At 42.1% G+C, this 14,225-nt stretch overlaps 1 protein-coding gene and 1 pseudogene across 1 annotated transcript; one reads left to right on the top strand and one right to left on the bottom strand.

Moving 5' to 3' along the window:
• The window catches only part of LOC127474809 (uncharacterized), a 1,721,191-nt pseudogene that overhangs the window by 532,985 nt on the left and 1,173,981 nt on the right, over positions 1 to 14,225 (top strand).
• On the bottom strand, positions 1,905 to 13,761 carry LOC127474951 (nucleolar protein 8-like). Its single transcript, XM_051796290.1, is given in 18 exon segments — positions 1,905 to 2,164; positions 2,482 to 2,564; positions 3,251 to 3,321; positions 3,795 to 3,921; positions 4,793 to 5,073; positions 5,637 to 5,720; positions 6,027 to 6,168; positions 7,009 to 7,096; positions 7,422 to 7,541; positions 8,495 to 8,611; positions 8,883 to 10,778; positions 11,086 to 11,154; positions 12,085 to 12,232; positions 12,552 to 12,630; positions 12,936 to 12,966; positions 12,968 to 12,999; positions 13,168 to 13,349; positions 13,740 to 13,761. Coding segments are annotated over 17 exon segments (3,636 nt in total). The 5' UTR covers positions 13,307 to 13,349; positions 13,740 to 13,761; the 3' UTR covers positions 1,905 to 2,035.

Below are 14,225 nucleotides of genomic sequence, written 5' to 3'. Positions count from 1 at the left end.
CTCCATCCTCAGAAAGGGGACAGAACAGCTCATACTGCATGTCATCTCTAAGCCTGTGGAATAAAAGGAAGGGGAAATCATGCTTGACCAGTCTCCTAGCCTTCTCTGCTGGAGTGACTGGCTGGGTACATGAGGGGAGAGCAGTGCCTGTTGTCTGCCATGACTTCAGCAAGGCTTTTCACCCTGCCTCCCAGAACCCCCTCACAGGCAGCTCAGGAAGTGTGGCTTAGATGAGTGGACCCTGAGGGGGTTGAGACCTGGCTGAATGGCAGAGCTCAGAGGGTTGTGAGCGCGGCGCTCAGTGCTGGGGCACCCTCGTTTGACCGGTTGCCCGGTGACCTGGCAGAAGGGACGGAGAGCACCCTCAGCACGTTTGCTGATGATATGGACTGGGAGGAGTGGCTGAGGCACCACAAGGCTCTGCTGCTGTCCAGCGAGTCCTGGGCGGGCTCAAGCTTTGGGCACAGAGGCCCCTAATCATGTTGCACAGAGGCAACCATTGGGTCTTGCACCTGGGAAGGAGTAACCCCGTGCTCCAGAACTGGTGCACTCAGCTGCTTTCCTGCTCCCTCAGGGGTCCATGGCAGCACAGACAGGCAGTTACAGCAAACTCCCTGGTGACCTACGAACTTCTTGCACTTCTGGAAACAGAATCCATTTTCAAACACGCAACTGGAGAGGCCAATGGTACTCTATTTGAACAATAATATAAAGAATAATTTGCTTACTGTGTAACTCTAACAAGATTACCACTTAGAAATTAAGAAACTTCAGGTGGAAGTGTGGAAAAGAAACAGCTTTTTATTAACAAAATCTAAATAAACAACAAATGGTGCAATCAAAAACTTTCAGAACAAACACAAACAAAGTCCCAATTCCCCAGGTGTGGTGGGAGAAACCTGTGGCAACCCAGGGAGGGGGGAGAGAAGGCAGGACTGTCCTGGCAGTTCAACAGCTGCTCACAGCCAGCAAAGAAGTCCCTTTTTCCCCACAGACAGTCTTGAAAGCAGAATACCTCGCTCTGAGATGGGTTGGTCTCTCTCTCTCTCTCTCTCAGTCGTTCTCTGCAAGGTGTCCCATGGGGAGAAAAACTTCCCCTCAGGAAAAGGGAAAGCAGTGGCCAAAGACCAGGCTCCCACTCTGTCCGGTCCTGGACCAAACCCAAGAGCCCCCTAACAAAGGACTCCCCCAACTCTCCCTGTAGCCACAAACTTCCACAGGAGATCTCCCTCTCTCCCTGCCCCTGCATGTGCGGCCCCGCTCTGCCCCCACCCCGTCCCCAACTCCCCCCATCCCAGAAGAAACAGATGGGGGGGTGGATTGAGACCCTAGGGAAGAAAAAGAAAATTCCAGCATCTCTTTTCAAACCTATGACAACCACCACCTTAAACTCAATGCTGTTAGGACAGTATTATTAATATTATATTTAAACACATTAGTATCTCTTAAAATACAAATTATCCATTTCATAAGTCTGCTCTGTTATATATGTCTTTTCATTAACTTCTGGGACATTTCACCCTGCAAATAACACATTCTGAATATTTGTAAATATGATCTCTATTATTTAGGCAGAATACAAGTTCTATAGTCTTATAGACACAGAGCTATCTGCTCTTTCTCAGCCCTGTTCAGCACTGGGGCCAGAGGACACAGCAGAATGTCTTTGTTACATGATCTAATTATCAAAAATCCTAGAAAGCAGCAAGTCACATTTAAACCCTATGTATATTTATATATACATATATATACATATATATATATGTGTATATATATACATGTACATATATGTGTATATATATACATATACATATATATATATGTATATATATATGTATATATATATGTGTGTATATATATATACATATACATATATATGTGTGTGTATATATATATATATATGTACACACACATACAAATCCCCAGACCTTGGTACAAACCTTGAACTGACAGAATAAACATGTTCCTATGTAGAAACAAAGTCTGAGTAGTTTTTGCCAAAATTATTATTTCCCACTAGATTTCTGGAAGTATTTTAAAAGTAACATTGTTTTGCAACTTCTTCAGAGATGAAACATGAAACATTTCTGATCAGGAAGGTAAAAAATATTTGTTGTTTTGCTTTCACTTTTCTTTTTGCATCCTTGTGCTTCTTCCGGCATTCCTGAAAATATTTAAAATATAATATTATGACTAAAATAATAATGAATAATACAAGTCTCTGAATTCACCTATTTGTCTCAAACACTTTTTTAACATACAGTTAAGTAACTGGTCCTGTACAACGCAGAGATTCAGTAATTTGCCTGACTGGACATCCTAACATGGTGTTATACTCACTTTTATACTAAAAAAGTTTAGTTCCTTGGTAATTACAAAATTTCAAGCCTTTCTAGAGGTCCTGAATTATGTTTTTATGCAAATAAGCAGCCGTGTTCCCTCCTCATGCTCAGCTTTCAGCCACAGCTGTTAAATACTCACCTCAAGCAATAATCTACGTCTGTCTTCCCAACCATCTTTTTCTTCACTGAGATCTACTGATCTACAAAATAACTTAGGGCCCTCTGCACAAAAAAGAACAAATTAATATGGTTAAACACTTCTGGAAGATTGCAGTGCAGTAACTGTACTAACACAGCAACATATTTAATGATAGTTACCTAATATGTCTCAAGAAACAAACATTATTTGAGGTTGTCCTGATAATTTAGTGCATAAAACATCACAAGCAATTGTTTTTGTGGTGTTTGGGGGTGTGGTGTTTGGTTTGGTTTTAAATAAAAAACTCACTATATTCATACAAAAAAAACCCCCAGATTAATTAGGACTGAGAACCACATGGGCATATGTGGCTAATAAGAATATTCAGCATTTCTAACAGTAACACCAGAAAGACAAGAGAAAGTTAAAGATCACATATATGCCTGAAAGGGTCCAAAATGTCCAGATAACTTGTCAAGTGATTTTTTTTTTTTGGTAAGGCCTGAAAGACCAGCCACATATTAGGCAATTATCTGAAAAAAAGGAAAGCAAGACAGATATTCAGCATTTATTTTACCAGAACTTTCTCATGGGATTCTACCACAATTCAGACCACAAGTAACGACAGAAATTGGCAATTTATTTTTTTTTCTTAAACCTCTCATCTGTGTTACAAAACAAATAACTAGGCAGTATCTTTTCCTCACTGAATTTCAGTATGAGTTAAAAGAAAAAAAAAAGGAGTGAAAGTGAATAAGTTCTGTTGTACCTCTCAGTCATTCATCATCTTTGGAGAAGAAGAAAAATCTTATACTTTCTCTGTGTGGCAAAGAAATAAACCTGGACAAACACAGGGGAATTTTACCATCACAAAAGTTACCATCAAATTCCACTAACACAAGTTAAAGCTTCAGAGAAAGAGAATGCATCCAAGAACATTACTCCACAGTAACCAAATATGGCTGTCTATAAAAAAAAAAAACAAAACCAAACCATTTTTTAAAAGAAAACTTACTTTGAGTTTTAGCCAAACCAAAATTGGTTTGGGTCAAACCAAAATTACCCAGCTAATTTCTCAGGTGTTCAACCAGAAACTCAGCTTTTATGTTTTTATACTCAGCATGACAAAGGGGCTGTTGGGATTTTTGACTATCACACTCTGTGCAGCAAGGAATGGTTTTCCAAGACAACTTCCACTGCTCAGAGGTGTGACACAAAGATCTCAGTTTCCCATGACCTGGGTGCTGCTATCAATATTCTCACAGCATCAAAGTACTACAACCAAGTAGACAACAAACACAACTGTAACTTGCATTTCTTGGTCCTTTTCAACTTCTGATGCCTCTGGCTCATCATCACCCTCAGAACTGCTGTCTTGGAAACATGGATCTTCTTGCCATGTGACTTTTACAGGTTTTATTGTTTCAAGTATGTAGGGTTCTGCAATAATATTACAATTAAAAAGAAAAAAAAGCAGATTATTCTTCTACTTACCAGTAAAAAAATCCTACTTCCAAGTGACATACTTACACTGGAAAAGGCAGGTTTAAGAAGGAGAGAAACCTCCCCTCCCAGGTTTTCTGAACTACATCTCTGCTCAGGTATTTTCCACTTTGTTCTAGGGACCTCTTATGTATTCTGAAAGCTTTTTACTGCATTCAGAAGACACTGAAGTCAGCAGAAATGTGGGGACCTTGGGTTTTTTGTGTGTTTTTTTTTCTTTTAATATTTCAGTTAACTTCACATGGTTTAATTTATTTCCTGCCTCACTAACTGACTTGATTTAGCACTTTTTAATCTTGACTGCATAACAATTTCATCTTAGTTTAGGACACCCCAATAATCATGTGTCACTCAGTTTCAATTTTCTAAAGGTACAATAGTAAAATTAGGTAAACAATAAAGTGTTCTGGAGTGTTCTTGGGGTCAACTCTAAGATTTTCTTTTGCTCATACTACTACATTAACACACGTTTTACTTAAAATCTCGTTGGGTTACACGGAACTTGATTTGACTTGTAGATCACCTTTTCCCCCTGTTTCAGAACTTTAGTGGATGGCAACAAGCTTTTCCATGACTGTTCAAAAAACCAATTAAACAACTGTTCTTTCTCCAAACATCCCTCTCAGGGATGGAAGCTAAAAGTGCATCTTGGCAAGAGTAAGTGAAGACCATACTGATTCTGCCTCATTACTGACTCTGGCCTCTGAAAATCCCCTGCATTCAGAATTTCTGTGCACCATATCCCTCTGCAGTGCCTGACACAACTGACCCGCTACAAATGGCACTGCTGGGCGTGTTCTGCTCTTACCTTCTTTTACGCTCGACTTCTCTGTGTCTCCAAAGAAGGAAAACTTGAAGCCACTTGGCTCCTGAGCTGCATCATTCCCAGATGTAGGTCCCAAATGGTCAGGTGAGGCACAGTCCTCTGCATCATCCTTGTCCCAGGGTATTTCCTCCTTTCTTTCTGATTTGTTCTTCGAGGATCCAAACAAGTCTTTGAAATCAGCAGCAATATCATAATAGATTTTCTCAGATACTTGAGGCGGTTTCTCACTCTCCTCCTTCTTCTTCTTCTTCCCTTTAACTTTACTGAAATGAGATTGTTCAAGGGCAGGAACATAACACATCTGTTTTTAAAAGAAAACAGAGCCCTCAATGTTTTCCTAAACTTCTCCAAGCACACTGATGAGTTCACTTTTAAGGGTAAGCATTGGGGGGGAAACATCTGAGGTTTGATTCTAAAGGCAGGAACAAGCCTCCTTTTTAATGATCCACATCCTTAAGGGAGTTTTCACTTAGTATGTGATACTAAATGATGATATATAGAACAGATTTCTTTTCTGGCAAGAGAAATGTTAAGAGCTAATATGCTCTTCTCACAGATTTGCAAATCTTCAAGTCCATGACTTGACCTTTCTTACCTTCAGTGAGGACAGGAAATGGCACACAGAGGGTAGATGGACTAGCAAGAAAAGACAACATTACAGGTTGGTTTTAGTGCTCACAATTCCTGCTGTATGTTCATTTTAGCAATCACAGAGAGAACTAAAGAAAAAACAGTAGTGTGCATAGTTTCAAACTCAGTCTGCTGCTAAAACCATCTCTGCACAGGAAGAAACATCACAACTATAGCTACCAAGCTGCAATATTACCTCTCCTTTTCTGCAGCACTTGGCTTCCTTTCAAAAACTGCATGGTCCTCTCTTGTGGGATCATAACGAAGGGCATTGATATCTCTGTGAAAACAGGAAGGAAAAGCCATGAGACATTCTGAAGGCCCAACTGAAAGCCACCCCAAACCTTTACAGCAGGATCCAAATTCACATCGAGTTCTTTACCAGAAAACCTCCAAAATGTAACTGGCATTTAGAAAATACCTGCTAAGCAGTCAGTGACTGAGAAAGTGCATTAAATACTGACTTCAAATACAGACAAGGAAGGAATTACTTTTCTCAGCCAATTAGGCAGAAATTTTAGTTAGGGAACAGTGGCAAAAATTAAGCCTCCCTAAAACTCCTTTGCTGATGGTGGATGAGTCATACTTGAATTTCTTGGCACTTGTGGTTGTTTTATTTGGCTTAGGTTGTTCCAGGTTGATGTTCAAGAGGCTTCCCAGTATTTGCAGATTTTTCTTTTTCTCTGCAGCAAGCTCCTCTTCCTCATCTGCCTTCAAGCTCTTTGTCTCTGCTAAGAGAACAATAAATACATTACATTTTCCCTGCTAAGCCTGTAATATTTGATGCATAATATCACTACAGTACTAGAAGAGCTCACATCCATCAAAACACATCACTTTGTTCATCTTAAAGCTACTTAGAGGCCTTTTCCCTTGCACTGTAGAAAATCTTTGATTAGAACAGTCATGGGTATCTATTTCACATGAAAGTCAGATCAGTTATTTAACTTGTTCCCTGCTTATACCTCATAACTGTGCAACTACTCTGCCACTGACTGATGCTCTAGAGAAGATCACATTAAAGCAATGAAGGGAGTAGCAGAACCAGGCAAAAATTTAAGTTTCAGAAAGAAATTGTGAATCTTGACAACTGGGTTAAAATTTTCCTTTTTTGGGGGCAGGGGGATATTTAGGTTTTTTTCCCCTTTATCAGTGTTTCTGCTTTCTGCTGTTAAATTAAAAAATAAACCTTTCTAAGGCTGCCAAATCTGCCACAGACTGCAGGATGGCTACAAAACAGCTTAAATGAATGTAATGGTCAAAAAGGTGAATTTACTAAGTCACCACTGTTCTTCCATGTGGATAAACACAATCTGTATAATGCTGCACTAAAAGCTGTTTTCAAAAGTTGATTTATCAGCCACACACCCCTCAGCTGTTACAAATACTTTTGCAACACAGTCCTTTAAAAGACCCAGCCACCAGCATTTACTGTGCACAGTCACAGCAGAGTTGGGCTGCGTTCTTTAAAGAATCACCAAAGAAGCAAAAGCACTCCAGGAGCTGCTTCAAAAATTGAAGCTCCATGACATGGTTCCACTACCCCCAGGAAATATGGCCAGGTTTACCTTCCTCCTCCTCACTGTCACTCTCCAGGAACCGAGCGTCCATGCGGAATCTTTCGTCGGTGCCAAATCGGGATTGCAGCTTCAGGAGCTAAACAAGAGAAGCAGATGCTCTTAAGCACTGGAGCAGGAAATCAGCAACATTCTATAACTTTTTTTTTTTTACTATAATTAATGGTAACATACTAATAACCTTCAGCTCCTGAGGCCTTTTCCAGAAATTTCTTTGCATACAAAGACGGCACCACACGTTATTTCCTCTGTGGCTGCTCCTTCCCCTATTTAAGGGAACTCTATTTTATGTTCATAACAATCATATTCAGCAGTAATACAAGCCTACAAGTTATGTTCTTCTGAAGTGGCCTTACAGAGACTTAGAAGAAGGAGAACTCAGTTCCAGCAATGGGTTCACTCACTTTTTCCCCAGCCTTGCCTTCAAACTGGGGCTTAATTTTGAATCGCTCATCGTCCGTGTCGTCCTGCTCGTCCTCACTGCTGTCAAACAGTTTGCCTGAAGCTTTGGGAGCAGATTTATCCTTTGTTAAACAAAAAGAAAAAAAAAACAACAGAAAATGAGCTGTTCACGTAGGTCTGAGGGTATAAATCAGTACCAACTTTGTTTGTGTGCTTTCCAGTCTACCTGAAAAAGTGGATTTCCTGCACAACCAACTCACTGATCCACGTGCTTCAGATCTTATCCTGTATAGACACCTTGTGAATTCTGGTTTATAATCATGACTGTGAAGTTTTACCACAGGCAGAATTCCCATCTAAAGGGTAACTCAGGTTTTACAATATGAGATACTTAAGTATAAAAATCTCCCTGATTATGTCAAGGGAGATCAATTTAAAAATATCAATGGCTAATTAAATCATGAGAATGGCCCCAATCTTACTACCTTTATGAGGAAAAAACCCAACAAAAGCAAATCCAGTGGTTTAAAGCTTTAGTAGAGATGTGACTAAAAAATGTGATATACAAGAAGTTCTATTCCAGAAAAAACAAAAGTATTTAATTGTACTGAAACCATGGGAGTAAAACCCTGAAGAATCTGCTAAATCAGAGTAAAGAAGCAGCAGCACACAGCTTCTTTGGAGCTCAACATCACTTTAAAAACAAGATACTGCATCAGATTGTTTGTCCAGTGCTGGAAAGAGCAGAGTAGTTCCATTCTGCTCAAGCCAAAACTCTTCACCTTCCTTTGACTAAAAGCAGAGGAATTTCAAAACTAATTACACAAACATTCTTTTTCTTCTGAAGTTAGAATATCTTTTATACAAATCTCAATCTCCTTACAAATTCTCCAAGCTCTCAAGCTTTATCAGATAGACAGTTAAATTCTTTCAAACCTGTCTGATGTTACAAAAAGAGGAATCATTCATGTTAATTCAAAGCTTACCTACTTTTTTCTGACACTTCACTATGATAAAATACAGTCTTCAGAATAAAAGGCATAGTCATACAGGTCTTTTTCCTAATAACACTTACTTCTCCATGCATATTTCCCAAACTTCCATCTTTTTTCAACGTCTCACCCACTTCAGCCTCATTTTCCACATCTGAATCGAATACGATGTGTTTGTGCTTCCCTGCTGCCTGGCTATCCTAGGAAAGGGTGAAATGGCAAGTCAAACATAGCAAATACTTGCTGCAGTCATACAGAAGTATCTAAAAGGCATTTCCATGACACCTGCTATTCCTCTTGCAACTCTAGAGGCATTCCAGGGATTAGGCATGCACCACTTTGTGTACGCTCCAAACTGGCAGTGCATCAGAAAATCCAGAATGCCATCTTTAAAAATCTTAATCCACACATCTTATTTACCCTTTCCCTTGTACTGGGGACTATTCAGATAGAGGTTCTGAGTGTAATTACCAGGTTTGAAAGAGCTCCTTGGATGAGTTTCTTCTGCAGTTCTCTCTCCCTGTGCCTCTCCTCCAGAGCCGCCAGCCTCCTCTGGTTGTCCTGCACCTGTTTATCTCTTGTAGGTCCCTTTGAGGCAGCAGCATGAAGACAAAGCTCCTTATCTTCCAAAAGGCTTGCCTTCCCATTCTCACATGCATTAGCTTCACATTCTGCATTTTTATTGCTTGCATTCCTCTTCAACTTTTTGGAAAGTAGTTTTGGGCTCTTCTGTTGCCGTTTCACATGTTTGTGGGCCCCTGAGGCGTCACTGTCCCCGTCACTGCTCCCACTGTCACTCTGAGCAGGGCTGGCACAGGCAGCTCCCTGCTCTGAACTCTGGGCTTGTAGAGAATTCCCATCCTTGTTCTTCCCTTGTAAACGTGGCCTGGGAACAGGCTGATGTCTCTGCTCTGCCAAGGAGGCAGCACCTGACAGTGCCTCGTGCTGCTCACAAGGCACGTTTTGTGTCTCTTCACTGCTGGCTTCAAGTGAACAGAATGGAAGGTTCCTGGGCTGTCTTTTAGATGACTCCTCCCCAGAATGAGACACACAAGCTTCCAGTCCTAAACTTCCTACAGACCCCTTCTTTAACCCAGTGCTGTCCTTGGTTGCCTCTTTTACACCAAGGGACCCCATTCCCCTGAAGGGCCGATACTTCAAACGTGAATTATTTTGCCCCTTGGAGCTTTCCTCCTTCTCCTTCCCTGCTAAAATATCAGTCAGCACATCTTCAGGACAGATGCTATTTTTTTTAACTGCAGGGTGAAAATTAGAAAGTTTAGGTTTATTTACATTACCCTTAGGATTTTCTTCAGCACTGGACAGACCAGAACCCTGTGCACCATCTGGTTCCTCTGCAGGTGTCCCAGTGCTTTTGGCAGCCAGTGCTTTTAAGTCATCTAAGGAAAGGTCTAAGCGGTAACAGTTTTGCATCATGGACTCATAATCAGAACTGGCTTCAGACTCCCCTTGCTCAGACTCTGAGTAAGAGCTCTCACTATCACTTGTCTCTGCTGAACTCTGTGAGGCAGCAATTTTGGATTTTTTAGTTTTCCCCTTTCTTTCAATGTGTTCTTCTTTTACATTTCGAGTTTTCAGTGAGGAGTCATTTGCCAAACCGCTTTTTTTGTTAGTTAATATTTCTTTATTTTTCACCTCCACCTGTTTAGAATCTTCTAACCTTGTAGTTTTGCTGCTGTTTGGATCTGGAGTTTTACTTTCAGCAATAATTTCATCCGTATCTGCTGAATCATAACCATTATCATGTTCCATGGTCTCTTTGTAACTTCCTTTGATAGGTTTCTTCATGGCATCTGGATTGCATAAGGACCAGTGACTACTGTATTTTAATTCAAAATCATCCCCAACAACTTCCAGGGGGTCACTTTCAACATTCCTCGCTTGCTGTTTTTCTTTCTCTTCCTTCACCATTGCTCTGATCTCCTCTTCAGAATCAACCTCACTGTCAGAACCACTCTGAGCTGCCACTCCATTAACATTGCTTTGATGTGCCAATAAACCTCTCCCTGGTGTTTCACCCTCCAGACTCCTCGATGGAGGCAATTTAGACTTGTCACCTGCTCTGGGTTGTGCTCTTTGACCGAGCTGTGCTGAGCTGGGGTGGTTTGGATGGGCCTGGCCCCCAGAGGACAGAACTGCTGCTCCATTCAGGGCCTCCCTGCCCAGTTGCCTCAGTTTTTTCCGGGGTTTCTTCATCCCAGGGAACTCTGCTGGTCGCTTCCTGCTGGCACTGGCATCTCCCCTTTCCAAGTGCCAGGTGAGCTCGGCCACAGGAGCTGCCTGTGCCAGGTCTGGCTCCAGCTTCCTCAGGTTATGGCAATACTTGGAGGGGTCATATTTCACAATGTGGGTCTGAGTTAAGGAAGTAAAACAACAGGATTCCTCCAGCAAGCAGAGTGGAGTCTTTATGGACAGGCTGGATTCGGTGTGAAAGGACAACAAGGAGTCTTTGTTGTCTGGTGCCTTTAAGCCACTGACTTGCAGTGAAAGAAACTCAGCCAAACCACACCAATTACTGTGAGATTTACTTGGAGGATTCAGTAAATGAAGTCTGACACAGCAGTCAAAATTAAGACTGTTCAGCAACTGTTTCTCCACATGACAAAATGAGGAAGGGAACTGTGCCTGTGCCCAAACAATAGGAAAAGGATATTTTATTTTTTTGCTGATTCCTCAGGTGCAGGACAGGCAAGACTCTGCCGAATTTACCAACAACCCACTTCTAAAAGAAAAGAAAAATAATCAGTGTTAAACAAAGAAAGAGTGGAAGTGACCCTGTAATAGAATAGGATGTTTATTCTTGGGTAACAAAACCACTAATATGGAACCATCTGTGACCAATTCTGTTTACTTTGTTAAGTGAGATATGATTGTACTGTGCACCTTAGCCAGCTTCCTTCTCAAAAAGAAAACAAACCAAAACCAACCAAAAAACCAAATTTCTACAACCTGCAAATAAAGAGTGATAATAAAGAAGTAACTTTCTTTACTTTACAACTACTATTTCTAATATATGGCTTCTGGATTATGAATTAACAGTGAATGAATTATGAATTAACAGACAGAACCACTATTATTTTGCTCTCTTCCCCTTTCCCACCAAAACCAAAAATCCCTTCAAAACCATTCTGTGCTTAGCAAATAATTTTGGAAACTTTGTAGTAAATATAATTCTTCTTGCCTTAATTTGCATGTTTAGTGATTTTATTCTTACTCTTGCAAGCTTGTGCAGACCCTGACCCTGAATGTGCTGAAGCACAGAGAGTAGTTCCTGACAGCCCAGCCATCAAAATAATTAAATGCTGTATAAAAATAAATCACATATTCTCCTTACAAGCTTTTAAGGGTGACATGAATGTATATTATACTATATACTTATGTAAATTCCCGACATACATGAGGAACAAAGCACTTCCTAATTTAACATGATGAGAGAGGACAGTGGGATCAGAATTATGTCATTACAAAGAAGGACAGGAGCCTTCTCCTTGTCTCCACATAAGGTATTTCTTCAGCCTATTTTTCACAGTTTGGACTGTCACCCTTAAAAATTAAGATTCTTCACACAAGGCATAGAGATTTGGCATAAATTTAGATGCACTGAGCTTGCTTTCTGCTGGTTTAACTCTCTCACCCATCTACCCCACCATACCTTGTGCTCTGGCACCTCTGTACCTGGTACTGCTTTCATGTGGAAGTCCACAACTCCAGTCTTTTTCAGTGATTCCAACAGACAGGTTTGGTTATTCCTCTGTGGCTTTTCTTTCTGCAGCTTTGCTTCCTCCCTCTCTGTGGCAAGCCTGCACCAAAAAGTACATCCTGCCTGAAAAGCAGTGCTGGGCCAAAGCCCATGTGCTAAATTAGAGCTGGCAGGGACCCCCTCCCGTGGAACAGCAACCACTCACTGCTCAAGGACTTAACATCCTGACATTCCCTTTAAGGGAATAAGGATCTAAATCATGTTGCAGCATCAAATGTGCATCAACACTCCACCAGTGTCTATCAAAACTGTAAAGGAGTGTAGAAGATGAAATAATATATAATGCTATTATCATAATGTAAACAGATAAACCGAAAAAGACTGAGCAACAATATATATTTTTAAAGCCTGATTTTTACCTGTGCAAAAAGCTTTCTTTGGCCAACTCGATTTGCAGTGTCCCCCCTTTCCATTTTGTTTTATTTAGAATTGACATGCCTGCAAAACAAAGAGATGGGAAATGAGTATTTTCTACATTAAAAAAGCATAGCCCAGACTTCCCTACACCTCCTTCTATGCCAGGCTGAGGTTTCTTCAGCATGATCTTACACCTCACTGCTCACCTGGTTAAAGTCTGTGTCTGAAAGGTACCCCTAAAACTGCTCCTTTAAGTAGAATTAATAAAACAGATTGAAACAAGCTCTGCCTCGACCACACCCCGATGTGACAACATTACATGCATTATCAGCAATGCAACTTGGCTCAAAAACATAAATAAGTGAAAAATAAAAAGATGTGCTTACACTTCCTAAGATCTGCATCCGAAATGCTGACAAGTGACGTAAGCAAAAGTCTTCATAGGGTTCCCTGATCAATAAGAAACATCCAGTTAATTTCCACATCATTTCAGTGTTTCCTTTAAAACTGAAAATGAAGCTATTTCCTGAAAATTAAAGTGTCTCTGGAGCAAACATTCCATTTCGCACTTCAAAGTGAAAAGCAATGAACTTATAAAGGATGAAGTAAAACCATTACCCTCATCATCTTTCCTGGTAATAATCTCTGCATCCGAAACACGCCCAAATTTGCCAAATCTTTCTTCCAGTTCAGCCTTGGAAACCGTGTGGCCAAGCCCCCCAACATACAAACGTTTGGAAACCTGCTCCTTGTCCATGCCGAGAAACCAAAGTATCCCTCCGGGAACACACACTGCTTTCCTGCAGGGAGACAACAACAGCTCAGTGACAGCGGCACTGCGGGGTTACCGCGAATGGGATGAAAAATTACGGACAAATCATCCCCCCCGAAAGCCACGAGGAACCTCACGGCGACGGCGCTCCCTGCTTTGCTCTGCAAACCCTGTGCTGCTGCACTCACCAGGGTTTCGGGTTATTGCTTCACAAACCTTTAACCACATCACTGGGTGCGCGATAATTGTAACCGGTTCTTTACGATATAACCCAAGCGTTCTCTGAGGGTGAGGCGAGACCCACAGACCCGACTATACTCACAGGAGATGCCGATGGACCCCCGGCTGAGGAATCCCCCGCCCGAGGGGTCCCGGTCCCGGTCCCGCCGCCCCCGCGGCTCCCCCCGCGCTCCCTCACCGCTGCCATGTGCGCTCCTCGCGGCGCCACTCAATTTACCTTCCCCCCAGCGCCCCTCACGCGGGAAAAAAGGGTTCCGCTTCCCCGGGCAACCGCACTCTGACAAGCTTCATGTTTCCGGCCGGTCAAGTTATGGTGGGGACACATGGGCTGGGCCCTCTGACTGCGGACGCTTTGGGCGTAACCAACCGGGAGGAAAAGCCGGGGGCGTTTTCCGCAAATACGCGAGCGGAAATTAACCTAAACAAGCGAACGGCTCTCAAAGTAACGTTTTTGCCTTTTGTCTCTAGTACGGGACTCTGAAACCGGGCCCCCAGCGGCTCCGTCGTTTCAGAAGGAGCGGGGAGGAAGGCGCGGCCGGTGCCCCGCCCCCCGCTCGGGGAGGAGCTGTGGTAGCGCCCGGGCGCGCGGTTTGAAAGGCGCGGGCAGCGCGCGCTGGGTCCGGGTGGTGCTCGCGCCCCCTCAGAGCCGAGTCCGGGTTCGGGG

Source organism: Manacus candei, unplaced genomic scaffold, assembly GCF_025592945.1.
Source record: "Manacus candei isolate 608988 ecotype Guabito, Panama unplaced genomic scaffold, ASM2559294v1 h1tg000045l, whole genome shotgun sequence".
Taxonomy (NCBI): Eukaryota; Metazoa; Chordata; class Aves; order Passeriformes; family Pipridae; genus Manacus; species Manacus candei.
Note: the sequence above shows the minus strand (reverse complement) of the source record. Positions and strands in the feature narration are given on the sequence as shown.